This window comes from Micropterus salmoides, unplaced genomic scaffold (genome assembly GCF_014851395.1).
Source record: "Micropterus salmoides isolate LMB-PRFRI ecotype aquatic unplaced genomic scaffold, ASM1485139v1 Ms_hic_scaffold_7, whole genome shotgun sequence".
Lineage (NCBI taxonomy): Eukaryota > Metazoa > Chordata > Actinopteri > Centrarchiformes > Centrarchidae > Micropterus > Micropterus salmoides.
The window spans coordinates 36,078,949-36,097,227 of record NW_024044459.1 but is presented as its reverse complement, the minus strand read 5'-3'; the positions used below and the strand labels follow the sequence as shown (position 1 = coordinate 36,097,227).

The 18,279-nt window shown below is 40.0% G+C and overlaps 1 protein-coding gene across 3 annotated transcripts in view; it reads right to left on the bottom strand.

Moving 5' to 3' along the window:
• Window positions 1-9,210: 9,210 nt before the first annotated feature.
• The window catches only part of LOC119891540, a 40,316-nt gene continuing 31,247 nt past the window's right edge, over window positions 9,211-18,279 (bottom strand). Inside the window, exons 1-5 of one of the 3 annotated variants that reach the window (XM_038703259.1) lie at window positions 15,354-15,462; window positions 14,617-14,699; window positions 13,952-14,066; window positions 13,506-13,575; window positions 9,211-11,463 (exon numbers count right to left, since the gene is read on the bottom strand). In XM_038703259.1, the coding sequence (XP_038559187.1) occupies window positions 9,493-11,463; window positions 13,506-13,575; window positions 13,952-14,066; window positions 14,617-14,698 (2,238 nt within the window). In that variant the 5' untranslated portion in view covers window position 14,699; window positions 15,354-15,462 and the 3' untranslated portion in view covers window positions 9,211-9,492. Of the gene's footprint in view, window positions 11,464-13,505; window positions 13,576-13,951; window positions 14,067-14,616; window positions 14,700-15,353; window positions 15,463-18,279 lie in introns of those variants that run through there. The other 2 variants (XM_038703260.1, XM_038703258.1) reach the window with 2 other exon arrangements.

Genomic DNA, 18,279 nt, shown 5'->3' with positions numbered 1-18,279 from the left:
ACATTCTCACGCACTTCTCTTTTCACAAGTGGTTACCCCTCCCGTCCAGTGGTTTCAACACCCGCAAAAAAAGTTAAGAAAGAAAATCAATGACAAACAAAAATTAATACATCTCATGTAGGTCTCTGCAAACTAATTTAATACAATAAAGTGATGAATTCCAATAAAGGCCAGATATTGGAGGCCACAGTGTCAAAGCACAACAAAATATAGATCTCTTCCCCATAAACATCTTAAATGCATTACACAAATGAAAATAATCTTTTCTCATATTGAATACTGCCGGGGATGGAAAATAGCCTTCTGGCTGATTCTGGCATATTTACGTTGCTGAAAAGCTAAGATGTCCATTAATACGCACTGTCCCTTTTAGATAAAAAACAACAACACTTCCAGGTTATAAAATTAGGTTCTTTCCACAACAGCTGGTGCTACATTATCAAATAGAGCCTTCTTTACTGATCTTTACTGATATCACCATGAATGCACAGGAGAATCACCATCGCAAAAACAACTTTTAAAGTTTACTAAAAATTAACACTAACTTTAAAAATAATTTTAAGATATTTTAATTTTAAGAAATAAATTTAAGAAGTAAAACTTCCCCTTTCTCTTCAGACTTCTTTGCAAACATCCCATCTTGTGGGTGAGAAAATGCGCACGTGTGTCACGAAGGCACGCCTTGTCTGTTTATCTCGCGGTTTTAGTTTCCAGCAAAAGCGGACCATAGCTTCACCCCTTACTGGCAACATTTATCTAAACTGAAGTTTTGTCACGTACACCCAAAGGTCTCTAGAGACTGCATAAAGTTCAGAGCAATAGAGACCATAGAAACACAAAAATAAGAAACAAATATAGTTAAACAATACTTTAACAATATATCAACTAAATACATGTTTTTAATATTTGTTGATAAATTGATTTGATTGTACTTTTACAATATGAGTCAAGCAGTTTGAGTTAAGCAGTTTTTATCTCTTAAAACTAAGACCAGGCAAAGCACTTTCCTTCACATTTATCTCATTTTCAACAATAGAGGAGAGAATAATAACTTTATTTGGACACTTGGTGAATCTCTGTAGATCTACGAAGGATAAATATCATCAGACAGGAAGTATCCTTCAGATTTGGTGTTGGCATGTTGTGTGACGGCTCTGGATCTCCTCGGCCGGGCTCCGTAAGCCATGCTACGTTAAGTCTTCATCAGTGTCAGAAACGTCTTCATCACACCTGAACCAGTGATCTTTGGAGCAGTTTTAATCCCCCGCTGCAGAGCCCTCCGGTCCCGGGCCGTGCACGTCCCGTGCCAGTTAGTGATGTTTCCAGTCAGGATGCTTTCTGTTGCTCCTCTGGAAAAGCTGACAAGAACTTGGCGTGGGAATTTGGCCTTCTTAAGTTTCCTCAAGAAATACAGTTTCTGAGCTTTCTTGACCAGCGTGGGGACGTGAGACGACCACGTCAGGTTCTCTGTGATGCTGATTCCCAGGAACCCGAAACCACCTCTTCAAGGAGGTCTCGGTCCGCTTGTTTGGTCCGCTTTTGGTGCGCACCCGAGGGCGATTGCTGCATTCACACAAACGAACCGCACAAAGGGGGGAAACGAACTCTAGTGCGATTCAACCCAACTAAATGAGGCAGGTCGGTCAAGTTCAACCCCAGAGAAATTCAAAACAACACTACAAACACTGCTTTATTAGTCATGTTGCTTGTGATTCTCTGCCTCAGAAACCTTTTCACATGATGAACAGAAAAGAAATAACAAATGTGAAGATTTGCACACATTTTTTTTATTCCTGACTGTGCTGAACAGGACAACACACCAAACAGCAGATTATTCTGCCCCAGCGTCCTGTCTTTGGTCTGGGACAGGACAGAGACGCTTGTTCTCCACCTCCTCATCTTCCTCCTCCTCCTCCTCCTCCTCCTCCTCCTTCAGATTTCTCTGGATCCATTGTTCCTAAACTGGATGAACTGACTCTGGCCCTTTTATCTTTCTATTGAATCTTCTGATCGGTGCGTTATCAGTTGTGCATGTTTGTGTTTCCACCTGCGTAGCTGTGTGCTAACTGAGCTCAACCTGTGCTGGTTGAGTGAACAGTACTGAATGTCAGTGCTTCCTCAGTAACCACACGGTGTAGGCGGTGAGACACGAAGGGATCTGTGTGTGGAGTTTAGACAAATGGGTGTGCTTTTTGAAAAATGGAGTTTTTGTTCAAAAGCCTGGTTATAGTGTTTAAGCAATTGAGAAAAACTGTAAATAACAAATGAAATAATGCACAGTAAGAATGTGCATTGTCCAAAAAATGCATTTTACTCCTTAGACCTCCCTAACACACAAACTGTATGGCCTTTTTGATTTGGTGTTGGTGAAGTTAGTGAAATATTAGGTTTTATTCTCACAGTAGTGGGAGTCAAAATTGATACAAATTCTTCAATTAGACCTATTTACTCATTTAAATCTAAAATAACATGTTACTGCAAACCCCCCATACCTTCCATTGTCACGATGTTTCCCTTTTCAAATTAAAAACTGCCTACTCATTTACAAAACCATCAAATTGGAGAAGTAACAGAGTGAGATTGGCTAACAGTGATTAACATCTTTGCCAGAAGATGAGTCGGGTCTATCATCCAGCAAGTTCAAGCAAAACAACATAAAAAAACACATTCTCATTTCAAAAACATTCAGCATGTCAGAGCAGGCAGACATAAACTGTGCCTTAAGACGTAGTGCAGAACGTACTAGGGCATTGCATACTGTGTGTGCGTTCTGCCATAGTGCTCCATAATATACATGAACCCTGCAGGTCAGTGGTTCCCAACCTTTTTTCCTTGATGCCCCCCTGAGCCCCTCCCAACAGCCACAAACACACACACAAAGTTTATGTATTTACCTTCAATTCTTTATTTAAAACAAACAAACAAAAAACGAGTGTGACTGTTTTCATTCTTAGACCATTTAACCTTTGGTAAATGTCTCTTTCCTCATTTCTCTTTATAAACAACACAACACAGCAGGCATTTACACACCGTCCTTACCAAAAGAACTATAACTCATTAGTATTAGTATCTGAGTAGTAAATGATTAATCATTACATACAGAACATATTAGATCTCCCTCAGAACAAAGAACTGAAACAGGGGAGTTGGTGCATATCCAAATAAAAAATAAAAGTATTAATTCGGCTCCAACAGTAACAATAATAATCACTTCATAACTTCTCATTAAGGTTTTTTACTTTCTCCTCCTGTTCATTGATAAACTGTTGGGCTTGATTACCTCTGAGTAGGGATGGAAAGTCAGGTGTGATGCTAGTGACAGCCAGCCTAAAGTCCTTGTGTACTTCCAGCCTGCTACGGGCCTTTTATTGTTAAAAGGGCCCCGGAGGCTCTCAGACAGATACGTTGTGCTGAATGGGAGAATAAACCTTGTAACTGTGTGTTTGGCCAGTGTGGGTGCAACAGCGTGTTCTTCCACATTTTACCCTTTGGCGTCCCGGGACTTCTCCCCAGCTGCAGGTCCTCTCCTCTGCCCTCTCCCTCTACACATGAACCCTGTAGGTGATGAAAGGCTCCACAATTCATACCTAAACTGGATTGGTTGGCCCCTGATGGCCCCTGATGCCCCCCATGCTTATAATAATATGATATCATAACCATTTTGGCTATGGCATCATTTTGTAAGACTGATTCAGTGCACTGAAGACGGGCCGTGTTTTGTAGAAAGGCTCGTCTGTCACCGTGTTTTGTAGAAAGGCTCGTCTGTCACATGGATTGAGGCCGTTATCTCATCAAAGCGATTCCTTCTTGCTGCATTTGAGATTGCTGCATTGTAGACATCAGGGTCCTGTGACCAAGACACAGAACTGTGATGTGAGAAGATGTGAGAACATCCCCATAGAACGTCAGCAACTCGTCCTTGTTCACACTGGCTTGCACTATATAGGTATTTGACATAATTAATAAAAAATATTTAATTAGTTTACACGCCTCTGGAGCAGCAGGCTCAGGGACACGTTGGTGGATGTGTCACAGTGGAAATCTGTCACACCAAAGGCATGTGCCTAAGCCACTGCTCCGTCGCCACCGCTCATCTCAAAGCAATTGGCTCTCCTGAACATCTGCCTCATCCGCCAGATAGTTGACCTCTAGATTGCCATTCAATAGTCTACTTATCTGAGACATCGCTATCACTTTTTCAAAGGCAAAGGCATTTTTTAAACTGTATGCAGGAGTATACTTCTCAAAATATATCAGTAGTTGACCCTTAAAAGAATATATGTACAAAATATGATAATTCTGTCTGTTAATTAAGGGGTTTTACTTCTATTTAATCAATTTTTCATTTACAAGTTGAATTTATAGCCGAAAGCCAACAATACAACTCAATAAAATAAAAAGACCCCCCCCCCCCCCGCACACATAAATTCTCATCTTGTTCTCGTGACCCGAGTGTGGCGCCTCCCCCCTAATCTGAGCCCTTATGTCCCCACCACTTTACAACAATCAGCAAACTTTTACTGGCGCCTATTTTAAGCACTGATGACCACATGGTGTAGGCAGAGAGAAACAGTTCAACAAATCTGAATCATGAGTCAAACAGAGAATAGTGTTTATAGTTTCCAGTGAAATGGATGTGCTTCTTGATAAATGGTGTTGTGGTTTTAAAATGTTAGTTCACAAGTCCGGTTGTAATGTTTAAACAAACACTGTAATATGTGTGGTTGTGTTGCAGGGCTTCCCCCAGCAGGTTGTGCCTTTGAGTAAGCTGACAGAGAAATAGTGAAGCAGAAACAGTAGAACAACTTTCTCCTCCATCCTCCACCCATTAGTCTGAAATAAATGTGCTGTTTAATTTATTTGTCTCTAGCCAAAGCTCACGGGTATTTTGTCTCTAAAATGATTTCATGCAGCCGATTAGACAAAACAGAGCAAAACAAGAGGCTGCAAGAGTTTACTGTGTGTAAAAAAACACCAGTGAGGAAATGCTCTTAAATACTTGGAGGAGAGACAACTTCCAAAACTACTACAAGTATACTTCTACATTTGGAAACAGTCAAGGTTGGAATAAGTATCAAGTTCGTGGCTCACAAAAGGCCAATAAGCAACACAGATGTCTGGTTGTTGCAACCGTCAGACTTCAGTTAACAGCCCGGGCTTTAATTTGCTTCAGTAACTGAACTCAACCTGCCTTTATTTAGGACAGGCCTTTAATTCTTTGTCCACAAAACTTTTACTCAGCAAAGATCCCATCAAACTGTTTATTTAATCCAGTATAAATATTACTTGTATAAAAATTAGATTATCAAATAGGCCTAACATGAATTATTCATCTGAGAGAGAGGATCTAGGCCGACCTCATGCACAGAGAGCCTCACACTAAAGAACCGGCAGCCTACGTAGTTTTTTCTTTAATGGAAAAACCTTTAGATTCTTTTCAGACTCTCTGAGGCTCCAAAGGTCGGGAGTCACCACCTTCACCAACGTCTCTCCTGTTTACCATCACGGTACATCTCAAAGAATTATACTTCGGTGCTCGTGGCTCCGTTAAATGAACTAGAGGATCTAACTGACTTTATTCTTTTTACCCGTCCCGCCCAGCAGCCTGCTCTACAGCTCTGCTGCTCTACAGATGCTTGGTGCTCAGACTCAGTCAAGATGGACTCTGTTTCCCAGATGTCAGACTGTTTATTGTGAAGATGAAACTTTCATATTCTCATCTGGTTGCTGCTGTTTACTTTCACCCCAGATGCTAATTTAAAATATGCACTGTGGAACGTGTAGATATGTGTATAAATAACTGTATATATTGTTTTATTGTATTTTAATACAGGCCTTCACTTAATGTTGTGTGTGTAGCATGAAGGAACTACAAATTTTGTTTTGTTTTGCAGCCCTGTGCTGTATAATGACTAATAAACAACCTTGTTTCTTGTAAAGGAGAAATAGACTCTGATCTAACGATGTGTAGCATGTCCATACTGACAAAAGTTTAAACGTTTCTATTTGTATGCACTAAACTAAAGGCTACATGCGACCAACAAACATTGTGACAGCTGGAACTGTTTACAAACAAATGGTAAAACAACAAATACTAAAATGAAAAACTCTTATGCTTTGGCTCCATGGCCTCTCTAGAACCCGTCTACGTTCTATGTGATACGTTTAAGCTCCTGAAACCAGCAGTGGAACCAAGTTCGTCTGCACTGTGTACCCAGGTCTTCTGTTTTCTTTTTTATCTAGTAAAAGGAGCAGCAGGTCGTCATCACTTGATGTTGATTGCATTTTCCTGTAAACTTTAATAATTTATTCACAAAATCTTTTTGTGCTTGATGAAGTCAGATGCGCTAAAATTCTCTGAATTATTTGCAGTTTCTGTTTCTCTGCGTCGCTGAGGTCTTAAGGCTTTCGATTGATTATAATTTCCCTGAATTGGTTTAGCTTCTGTAAAGTGTTTGTGTCCTTACTGAAACTTATTTAGTAAATCATTTTAACTGCCATCCATAGAGCCACGGTGCTGAAACAGCTACAAATGCCAGACAGCATTTCGGGTGTTGAAATGAATGCATGAAGTTCAACCCTTTTTTTTTCGCTGTTAAACGACCGAAATTGGAATTGGATGCCCCAAACGTAACTGCTCCGTGCAAGTCACGCCGTATGCTTAATGTTAAAATGGTGCCCACGGTGTTGACCTCGGTCGGTGAACGAGAAGTGACAGAAGCAGCTGTGTGAAGAATCAAGAAAACGATCTAATAGATCAATCTAGGCTGTATCATCCCCATCATACTTTCACACTGTGTCTGGTCTGATCATGTTTTCTGCACTCTGATTTATTAAGTTCAACCTGCTGAACCTCTGTTAACCCTGTAAGTTAATTTATGCAGGGTGTTCAGTCAGGTTTCTGCTGGTCTGTTTGGATGTGAAAACCTGCTGTCGTGGCAGGAACAGAAAACATCTGCACACAGCTGTGAAGTGCTGCCATGTTAAAGGTGTTGTGGGGACAGCCCAGCTGACGGTGAGTGTCCTGGTTTCCCTTTTTTTCCCTCACTTTATTTCACCCATTGTTTTGCTCTGCCTGCCTCCCTGTGTTCTCCTCCTCTCTTCCTCTGCTCCTGAGCCCAGCCAACTACCTGCACCTCATCAGCCACCTCGTCAGCCACCTCGTCAGCCTGCCACACCTGCCAGTAATCAACCTCATCCCTGCCTGTGTTTCAACCCCGGTTCTCCACACCATCCTCGCTTGATCGTCGTTGCTCCGTACCCGGTTCACTCAACCTCGTCATCCGTCCTGTCGGCTGGGCTCATCCTCCGGTCCTCTCCTCCCGGCTCCTCGCCTGTTCCTCAGCGTCCACCTCTCCTCCCTCACCTCTTCCCTAGCCCCCTCCGTGAACCCTCAATAAAACCTCCTTCCCTCTGAGCGTTGCGTTTGGGTCCTTTCTGTCCCGTCTCCTAACAAAAGGAGCTGTGTGCCACATTAATGTTGCACCACAGCACCAGCATGTCAGACCAAAAAGAAATGAGCCCCACGGCCCACCAGACTCCATTGAGGAAAAACAGGAATTTTACACATTTCACTCAAACTGGACAGAAACAAAATAAAACTCACCAAAAACATCTTTGTTTGTCTTTCCGCTGTCAACAATCCGTACCCGCGTATCATACCCATAGACTGCGTATAAGAAATACATAATAATAATAAAATAATATTGGTCTGAATACTAGACGGGTTTTTCCCCGGAAATTCTTCTGAAAAACTCACCTTGTCTCATTTTCGTGGTCTAACCTTTTTATATACAGTCTATGGGTCTAACCCTTCAAATGTTCATATACACCCACAACATCAGATGGCGCCAAATATATATATGTAATATTGGCAAAATGGCAGGAGGTCTGATTCCAAGGTAGGTTGTTGTTTTTAACATCTTTTAAGTAAAATAAAGTTTTCAATATATTTTTAAATGAAATGGTCACATTTAAATTACACTGTACATTTTATTTATCAGTAATTTAAATGTGACATTTCATTTAAAAAGATATTAAAAATGTTATTTTATGATGTTGATGATTAAGATGTGAAAAACAACAACCTACCTTGTTCTACTTTATTCAGTGTGTTGAAAGTGGAAGTGATTAGAATAGATCTTCAAGGACTCCAAAAGACTTTTTAAAGTTACTTTTTAAGCTTACAAATAATCGACCCGCATTCCAAATATTTACACATCTACCCAAGAGCAATTTAAAATGTACAGCATTTAAACAAGGAAAAAATTAACTAAAAAGGAAAGAATAAATTTTAGCAACTCAGGAAAAATGAGGTAATATTAACAACACAACGAAACTGAAGAGAATTACTGGCTCCAGAAACACTCGTTGATTATTCACCCCCTTCTTCATCCCTGTAACCCTTGAAACCATCTTTATACATAAATTCAACCTGATTTGTGTTTGGACATTGCTTTAGTTCCTTCTGCTTTAGATCCTTCTGCTTTAGATCCTTCTGCTTTAGATCCTTCTGCTTTAGATCCTTCTGCTTTAGATCCTTCTGCTTTAGATCCTTCTGCTTTAGATCCTTCTGCTTTAGTTCCTTCTGCTTTAGTTCCTTCTGCTTCAGATTTGGTCTTCAGAAAGTATTTTTCCAAAAATGAGTCTTGAAAAAGTCCTATATTCGGACCAATACGATGAATCCCCAGAAACACACAGAGATCACGTGAAAGCCGTGAGGTTCAACACTTTACACTAACTGCTGTGTGTGTTTCAGGTGGTTGACCCAGCAGGCAGTTCGTCAGAGGAAACTGAACGAGTGGCCTGAAGAACGAGACCACAGAGGAGTAAGTTTGTCTGATAAAATCAACATGTGTGCAGAAGTTTCAAGTCTGTCTTTGCTACACTCTCTGAGCAGAGTTGGAGTAACGTTATTTCAGTTTCAACACCAATGTTTCCTTTTTCTACTTATTCCAGCTTCATAACCGTCATTGCAGGTCGCTGTGATCAGACTGGAACATGAACCATGTGACCCACTGTTGTTGTGAACCTCAGCTGACCCAACTTGTGTCTTTGTGTCTCTGGTTGAACCTGTGTCTTCAGGTCTGAGGACAGTCTCAGCATTTATTTCAGTCTTTTCTGTGGAAAATGCTTCTATGCTTTCTACAGAAAAACTGGTTCAAGAGTTAGAGATAGAAGGACAAGAAAGAAATCTTTCAACACAAATAATAATAATTTGAATGCTTTTATTTCCAAGAACAAATGATAAAGGAATCTTAAAATGATTGTCACAGATGATTTGATTATGAACCATTTGAGAACAGTAATCTGAACAGTCAGTTCTTTATTCTGGCGCTGCCCTCCTGGAGGTCCAGCTCTGTGTCACCAAATGTTGTCTTTATCTGATTGTGGATTTGTCTTCAGATAAATAACAAATACTCTTCCTCTGGATGAAATATGATTTAATTTAAAGGAATTCTCAGAAAGTTATGAAACTGTCATTGTAGCTTCCTAACACATTGTATTTATTGTTTCTTTGAAAGTTTTGTAATCCTTCTCAATATCACAATTCATAATTGCCGTCTGCAATACCTTAAAGTCAATTTTGTTTCCCTTCATTTGAATCCACGAGCGGTACAGTTTGACTTCTTCTGTTAGGACATTTATAAGATCGGTCATTAATTGCTCCTTGGACCGAGGTTTTTGATTTTCTAATTTGCTGGATCCTTTAGGTGTTGCTGAGCCACTAAATCCACGTCTGCTCGGGTCAATCCAGCTCTGTCCTCTTGCCATTGAATGATCTTCAAAAAGAAACTTCAGTCCTTTCTCTTTGATGTTGTTGTTTTTGCTTTCAGTCATATCCAGAGCCATGAGAATCAGAGGAAATGTCCGGAAGTTTCTAGCAGATTCAGCTATAACTGATGCAGTGAAATATGTGGTGCACCAGGGCTCAGCGCAAAGCTGTAGGTCAGTTGTGTTCTCTCCAAGGAAAATATCTTTCATATATTGAGAACAGTTATTTTTATTATTAAGAATTTCTTTTCGCATGTCTGTGTATTTTTCTTTACCTATCTGTTTAACTATGCAGTTCTCAACCACAGTTTTGTTCTGATTGTTGTCAAGCTTTTTTCCAACTGGATACACATACAGATTTACAGGATTAACAACGTATATCCAGTCTTTGACCATCAGGTATGTGGGCTCATCTTCTCCAGTCTTTGCATAATGACGGATGATACTTCTGACATCTTTTCCTGATTTAATTTCATAACACTTGGAAAGAATATTCTTTAGGTCCTGCTGCTCCGTTTTCCACTGAATACCAGACAGCTGGTTATTTACTGTGTTTTTTACCCCTATTACATAATTCTGGTTTAGGTTCAGGTTTTCTGTGTTTACTTTTTGTGGGAGTGGCAGGTCTGCATGAAAGAAGCCCCAGGACAGAGCTTCAAGTTCATTAAGAGCAGTTTGGAAAGCCGTATAAATATTCTGGTCAATAAATCTCTGTGGCTTATCAGGCCAGCTGTTTCTGTCGGTTGTTTGAGTATTACTTGCCTCTCCTTTACCGCCAGGGTTTTTTTGTGTGTTCTTTTTTGGGGGCATTAGAAAGTTTCTTTCGTTAGTAAAAACTACCTCTCCTCTCCTGCCAGGCTCAGTTCTGATAATTACGTCTCCGTTCCTATCGAGGGTTGCCACCACCTTCTTGCTATCATCATTATGTCTCCATCGCAGCCCTTCCTTAGAGATCTCTTGGGTGATGATCTCTCCTGTGTGTCTGACCTGCAGCACAGCACTCCTGAGGTGCAGCTCTGTCTCGATGTTGGCGGTCTCACGGAGCTCCCTCAGCAGGGTTTCAACAAACTCTTTATCTGATCCGACCTCACAGGCCACCACACTTGTTGTTTTGATTTTATCGCCCGTCCTGAAGGTTCGTTGAATGATTTTGGCGACGTCTTGAGCCGTGTACGCTGCCAGTCTCGTCTCTCCAGAGCTGTCTCTCTCGCCGTGGCCTACCAGCGTCAGTCTGCTGTCCTCTGACAGAGGCACAGAGGCACCCTGGATCAGTTTGGGTCTCTGGTTTTGATCAAGAACGTAGACAGAGGTAACTGCTGGATGTTTCTCATAAAGAGAAGTAGCAGCTTCTCTGACAGTAGGGTCATCCTGCATAATGAGGATCTGCTGGTGGTCATACTGTGTGCTATGATCAACCGCTCTTTGTGGGATTTGGTAGCGAGAAACTGAGTCAGGTTGATTCATGACCTGGTAGATCTGGTGATTCCCCTGCTTTGTTTCTAAGACTGCTTTAAGGCCAGACACAGTTTGTCCATCTTCTGAAACTCTTCCAAATATCTTCACTACAGTGTCGCTGTCTGCTTCTGGGACACATGAGACATTGAACAGGCATTCTTTGCTGACTGTTACTGAGTAATGAGGATCCATGCTGTACTCCTGCTGGACTTGTATCTTCTGTTCATCAACGTGCTGGAAAGTTAAAAATAAATAGTTTAATATAATTAAAAATTAGCTCAAGATAATCATTTAAGAAACATATGGTATCTTACTCCATGTTTTCTGATGAACTCTTTTAATTTAATTTACTCTTAATCTTTTTTTATTTAACACAGAAATATGTGTCACTAGAAACTGAATTTAGATTTTAATTGAATTTGCTCAATTTAAATAGAATCATTTTAAATTAATATTAATTTTAAATATTAGTTTAGAACTAAATTCCAATAAACTTTAAACTTCAGATTCATCTGTCTATTTACTTTCACAATTGTCAGTTTTCACAATTCGAAGTCAAGTTGTTGAAATGCACATCCTTGTGTTGGTTGAGACCGAACCTGAAAGTTTGGCATGTTAATGTTTTTATTTAGTAGGTTAAAGCGTTCAAATCTGTGATAGCACGCTCTGCGGCTAATGTATCTAACATCTATTGTACACACTAGAGTTCAACAGAGCGAGCTCTTATGAGCAAGACACTAGAGTTAGATTTGTTTAATTATTAGCGCTATTACTTCATTAGTAGTTAAGGTTATACAAACCCATATAAACAACAATAGATCACATAAAAGAAGTAGGATGTTATTTTTGCAGCAACGTGGATAAGAAAGGTGCCACATGCACCTTTTCAAGACTTTAGGTTACTTCAGTCATGCCTGCATGTGTGCTGACTCAGCAGTGAAGAAATTAAATTAAAATAGTTGATATACAGGATAAACATTTCTGACAGCAATACTGAATGCCTGAGAGCCTTACTGCATTATATTACACTATATTTTTTATAATTTAATATTATTTTGTGTTTCCTTTTACATAACAAAAATACATTTCCTTATTAAATTGGTGCAGAAAAATTTTCCAGAATGCAGGATCCCAAAATTAATGTTATTAGTTTTAATTATTATTATTAGTAATTATAAAAATCATAATAAATGTATTTGTATGGCTTGGGATATTTAATAACTACAATGTAGCTCAATGATTTATAGGTAAAGTAGGTGTAAGGTTCAGTTTGAAAACAAGGTAGCAACAGAAAATGAGACAGTTGACAGAGTTGCTGTGCGTTCTTTTGTGGGGCGATACAAGCAGAGGTAATTTACTGTTGCTTTATAGATGTAGCCTACTTTGGCAATGCTTGGTAACTTTGATTAAGCCGCTAACTTGCTCATAAACGAAAGCTGTAGCAGCACGCTGGGCGTTGTGTTTAAAGTCAGGTCGAGACCACAACCAACATTCGGATTCACAGATACACGTTGCGTTACGGCAATAGTGACAAACCTGTAGCTCTGTTACAGTTCCAGTGTAAATACATATAGGAAAACAGCCCTGGATCTCTTCTGTTGCAGTCATTAGTCTCGCATTGCAATCTCAACATCACAGAATCTCACTTAGAAAAGTTCACTGGCCAACAAACAGTTACAGTCAAAATCAAATGTCCTGTTGATAAAAATGATTTCTCTCTTTTTGCACTTCTTGTAGCTGTTGCCATACCTCCACTTTTGAGATGACTAGACCGATTCGCCCGAGACATATAAGGACAGCAGAGCCCGTAGGAAAGCTAAATCCAAGAAGAGATAGTCTTTAATTTCTCCAAGACACAAATGGCCTTTAAATACTAAGGTGAGACAAAGGCCATTTCTCCTTCTTCTCAAATCCAAACCTATTGTTCATTTTCTTCTCCTAAGGAGGAAAATAATTAATGAGACTGAGCAAAGTATTTCCCTCAAGTCTCAAATATGACTCCTGCTGCTAAATGCTCCGTCTCACCGATTTCTCCGAGAGAATTTTAGGAGCAACACATGAGAAACAGGTCAGACAACATTGAAACTGAAATGAAATGAGAATCACAATTTCATCTCCTGAGCTGTAGAAGAGCTGCTATTCAGCAATAACGTAGTCCTGCAGCAGGACTCTCATCAAAAGTACAGGGGGGCTGATATTATTATTCAAATTAATTTACTTTCTGCCCATAGGTTTGGATTCCAGTATTGAATTCAGTTCTTTTAAAATCCACCAACCTGTTTTATCTGAGTGTCACAGGATGTAAACCCCTCCTCACACTGCTGCAAACTTTGGTCAACGTCCACCCTGAAAGAAGAAGAACATGTTTATTATAGAGGCTGCGTTCACACAATAATTACACAGATTCAGTAAAACCTGATAAAGACCATGTGAAAAGTTAACGATTTAAGATTGAGAGAACTAAGAAAGAAGAATAATAACAACTCATTGGTATAAATGAAATATTTTGAACACATTTTGTATAAAAATGTCAATCGACTTTGAAAGACATGATATACTGTAAGATCTCGGTTATTATTATTCCATGATATGATCAATACGTCTAGCTGTGTTTTGTTTTTGCTTAAATTTTATCTGTGGATTATTTATTCAGGTTATCGATAGGTGAAGAAATTCCATGAAGTTGTTCCTGAGATATTTATCTAAACATTTCTCCAGATACCTTTGGTCTGAAGCGTTCTGGAGCCTTTCGTGAAACATGTGTTCAGACAGTCCTCTGAGGCGGTGCAGGGCAGCGATGTCGGGGCCGAGCTCCTCCCACTCATCATCTTTCACCTCTGAAACAGAAATGTTATACTTTGTATGTAGGTGTTCCTCGTGCTTATTGGCTGACACTTTATTAAAATGTAGCAGCAGCTCAGTGAGTCTCCTGCAGTATTAACCCACACTTACTGTCACTGTATGAGTTAGTTTGTTATCGGAGTTACGAGGTTTCCTGACAGTGTTTTGGTTAAAACAAATCAGGGAAGTTCAGTATTTAAAGAGATCCCTCCTGGTAAATGGCCCCTGGGGGACACTTGGTCTGTGCCTCAGTCATTGCAGTTTTTCTCAGATCAGAATTGAAGTCACTACATGCCAAATTGTTTTTGCAATCTGTCAGCATATTTCTCTACATGACTGTTCGGCTGTCGGGCTACAGATTCTCATCCACATCACAACGGACACATTTACAAAAATAAAGTCTGAGGGCCGTTTCCTGTATTAAGATATTTCTGATCTGTAAAACTGTCTCATCTTTTTCTTTTCTGTATCACAAAGACCTGCTCTGACAATAAATTACAGTACAAACAGAAACGTTGCAAATGTGAATCCTGCAATCAGTCTTACCAAATAGTTCAGTGAGGCTGAGGAGGCTGAGGAGGATCAGGAGACTCAGAGTCCTCCGGCTCTTTATCCGACCGGCCATCATTCTGCAAAACATTTCACACTTCTTATAATGAATTGATCCTTTCCAATTATTACTTCAGCTTAACGTCTGGTTTCCCTCTGATGTCCTGATGAGCTTTACAGTAACCACTATGGGGCATGTAATGTGAAACAATGTGACTAGTACTGGAAGAAAACTCCCCCTTTAAGAAATATTAGACAATATTATATATGATTACATACATTTTGTTGGGCAAGCCACGGTCTAGATAACCTTTGTTTTGTGTCATTACAGACAGACGCACTGGCTCTATGTACAAAGTGCTGCATGTGGCTTGAAGGACACACGACGTGTCTTGATTTGAACCAATGACCAACAGACTCTTCACACATGGACAGTGTAACGACAAGTGGCCCTTCTGCAAGGAAACTCCGGGCGCCCTTAGCTCATTGTGAATTCAGATACCACTTAGGAAAAAGGGCGACCTCTGATACCAAGCTAGTTTCAATCCTAGGTGCTGGTCTGACCGTCTGTACTAAATGTCTTAACTCCAGATTCAAAAGTTTCCTAGTCAACCACTTCACTCCTCTCTCCCTTTAGATTCCAGGGAGCACAAAGGACCAGTTTACTGTTTAATCTGTAATGAGGTGTGTTAATGTGGCAGTGTGGATGTTGAAGTATCAGAAAACTAACTTACCAGTTCGGAACAGGGGAAGGAAAACGGTCTGACAAAAATCTACCTCACCAGCTCTTCTGCCCCCGGAGCTCTAGGGTCAGCAACTTAAATAAAGAACAGACAGACAGGTCTCATTGGCTGCCAGTGCTTGATCCTCACATTGATTGGTCTTTACATTCTCACGCTGCACTTCTCCTTTTACGAGTGGTTACCCCTCCCGCCCGGTGGTTTCAACACATGTGAACAGGAGCAAAAAAGTTGAGAAAGAAAATCACTGAAAAAGAAGAATTAATAAACATCTCATGTAGGTCTCTGCAAACTAATTTAATACAATAAAGTGATGAATTCCAATAAAGGCCAGATATTGGAGGCCACAGTGTAAAAGCACAACAAAATATAGGTCTCTTCCCCATAAACATCTTCAATGCAAACCGGTCACTTACAAATGCCACAACACTCAAACCAGTAGAGTCACTTTTCAAACGAACCTTAAAAATATTCGATAGAAAATAATTTTCTTTTCATTGCTGCTTAATCCTGCAGAAACATAACTTGCTGAGCTTTGAATTTTTTTGTTTCAAAGTTCAAATAGGCCTGTGCTATATATAAGATGCTACATGGATTTACCCCACCACCACCGAGGGAGAATATTAAATTGAAAACAACTGGAGGTGGCACAACTGTAACCACGAGAGGTGACTGTACGGCGCCTTACAGACGTGCAACATCTGGACAATCTGTGTTGTCAGTTAAGGGGACAGAGATCTGGAACAAGTTACCGGCTGGAACAAGACACATCAAATTTGTGACCACTAACAGACTTCGCTGTATTGTTTGTGTACGTGTGTGATTATCGTACTAGCTGCAGCACTTTCCTGCACTAAGCAGCACTTTAACATAATTAAATTGTACTTTACTGCATAAACAGCACCTTATATTACATAATCCTGTCTGCTAAACTGTGTTGTATCATATCCAATTCCAATGTTTGGCTGTGTTACCTCGTACGTTGATGGAAAATAGCCTTCTGGCTGATTCTGGCATATTTACGTTGCTGAAAAGCTAAGATGTCCATTAATACGCACTGTCCCTTTTAGATAAAAAACAACAACACTTCCAGGTTATGAAATGAGGTTCTTTCCACAACAGCTGGTGCTACATTATCAAATAGGGCCTTCTTTACTGATCTTTACTGATATCACCATGAATGCACAGGAGAATCACCATCGCAAAAACAACTTTTAAAGTTTACTAAAAATTAACACTAATAATATAAATTCAAGAAGTAAAACTTTCTCTTCACACCTCTTTGCAAACATCCCATCTTGTGGGTGAGAAAATGCGCACGTGTGTCACGAAGGCACGCCTTGTCTGTTTATCTCGCGGTTTTAGTTTCCAGCAAACGCGGCCCATAGCTTCACCCCTTACTGGCAACATTTACTGAAGTTGTGAAGTGAAGTTTTGTCACGTACACCCAAAGGTCTCTAGAGACTGCGTAAAGTTCAGAGCAATAGAGACTATAGAAACACAAAAATAAGAAACAAATATAGTTAAACAATACTTTAACAATATATCAACTAAATACATGTTTTCTAATATTTGTTGATAAATTGATTTGATTGTACTTTTACAATATGAGTCAAGCAGTTTGAGTTAAGCAGTTTTTATCTCTTAAAACTAAGACCAGGCAAAGCACTTTCCTTCACATTTATCTCATTTTCAACAATAGAGGAGAGAATAATAACTTTATTTGGACACTTGGTGAATCTCTGTAGATCTAGGAAGGATAAATACAGTCATGGCCAAAAGTGTTGGCACCCATGAAATATTTCCAGAAAATCAAGTATTTCTCACAGAAAAGTATTGTATTAACACGTGTTTATTCCCCTTGTGTTTATTGGACAAAACAAAACAAAGATGCAAAAAAAAGCAAACTGGACATAATTGCACACAAAACTCCAAAAATGGGCAGGACAAAATTATTGGCACCCTTTCAAAATTGTGGACAAATAAGATTGTTTCAAGCATGTGATGCTCCTTTAAACTCACCTGGGGCAAGTAACAGGTGTGGGCAATATAAAAATCACACCTGAAAGCAGATAAGCATGGACAACAGAAAGAGGAAAAGAGAACTGTCTGAGGACTTGAGAACCAAAATTGTGGAAAAATATCAACAATCTCAAGGTTACAAGTCCATCTCCAGAGATCTAGATGTTCCTTTGTCCAACCCATGACACTGTAGCTAATCTCCCTGGACGTGGACGGAAGAGAAAAATTTAGGAAAGGTTGCAACGCAGGATAGTCCGGATGGTGGATAAGCAGCCACAAACAAGTTCCAAAGAAATTCAAGCTGTCCTGCAGGCTCAGGGTGCATCAGTGTCAGCACGAACTCTCCGTCGACATTTGAATGAAATGAAACGCTATGGCAGGAGACCCAGGAGGACCCCACTGCTGACACAGAGACATAAAAAAGCAAGACTACAGTTTGCCAACATGTACTTCAGTAAGCCAAAATCCTTCTGGGAAAACGTCTTGTGGACAGATGAGACCAAGATAGAGGTTTTTGGTAAAGCACATCATTCTACGGTTTCCCGAAAACGGAATGAGGCCTACAAAGAAAAGAACACAGTACCTACAGTCAAATATGGTGGAGGTTCAAAGATGTTTTGGGGGTGTTTTGCTGCCTCTGGCACTGGGTGCCTTGACTGTGTGCAAGGCATCATGAAATCTGAGGATTACCAAAGGATTTTGGGTCGCAATGTAGTGTCAAAAAGCTGGGTTTGCGTCCAAGATCGTGGGTCTTCCAGCAGGACAATGACCCCAAACATACTTCAAAAAGCACACAGAAATGCACAATGAGTCCAGATCTAAATCCCATTGAACACCTGTGGAGAGATCTTAAAATTGCTGTTGGGAAAAGGCGTCCTTCCAATATGAGAGACCTGGA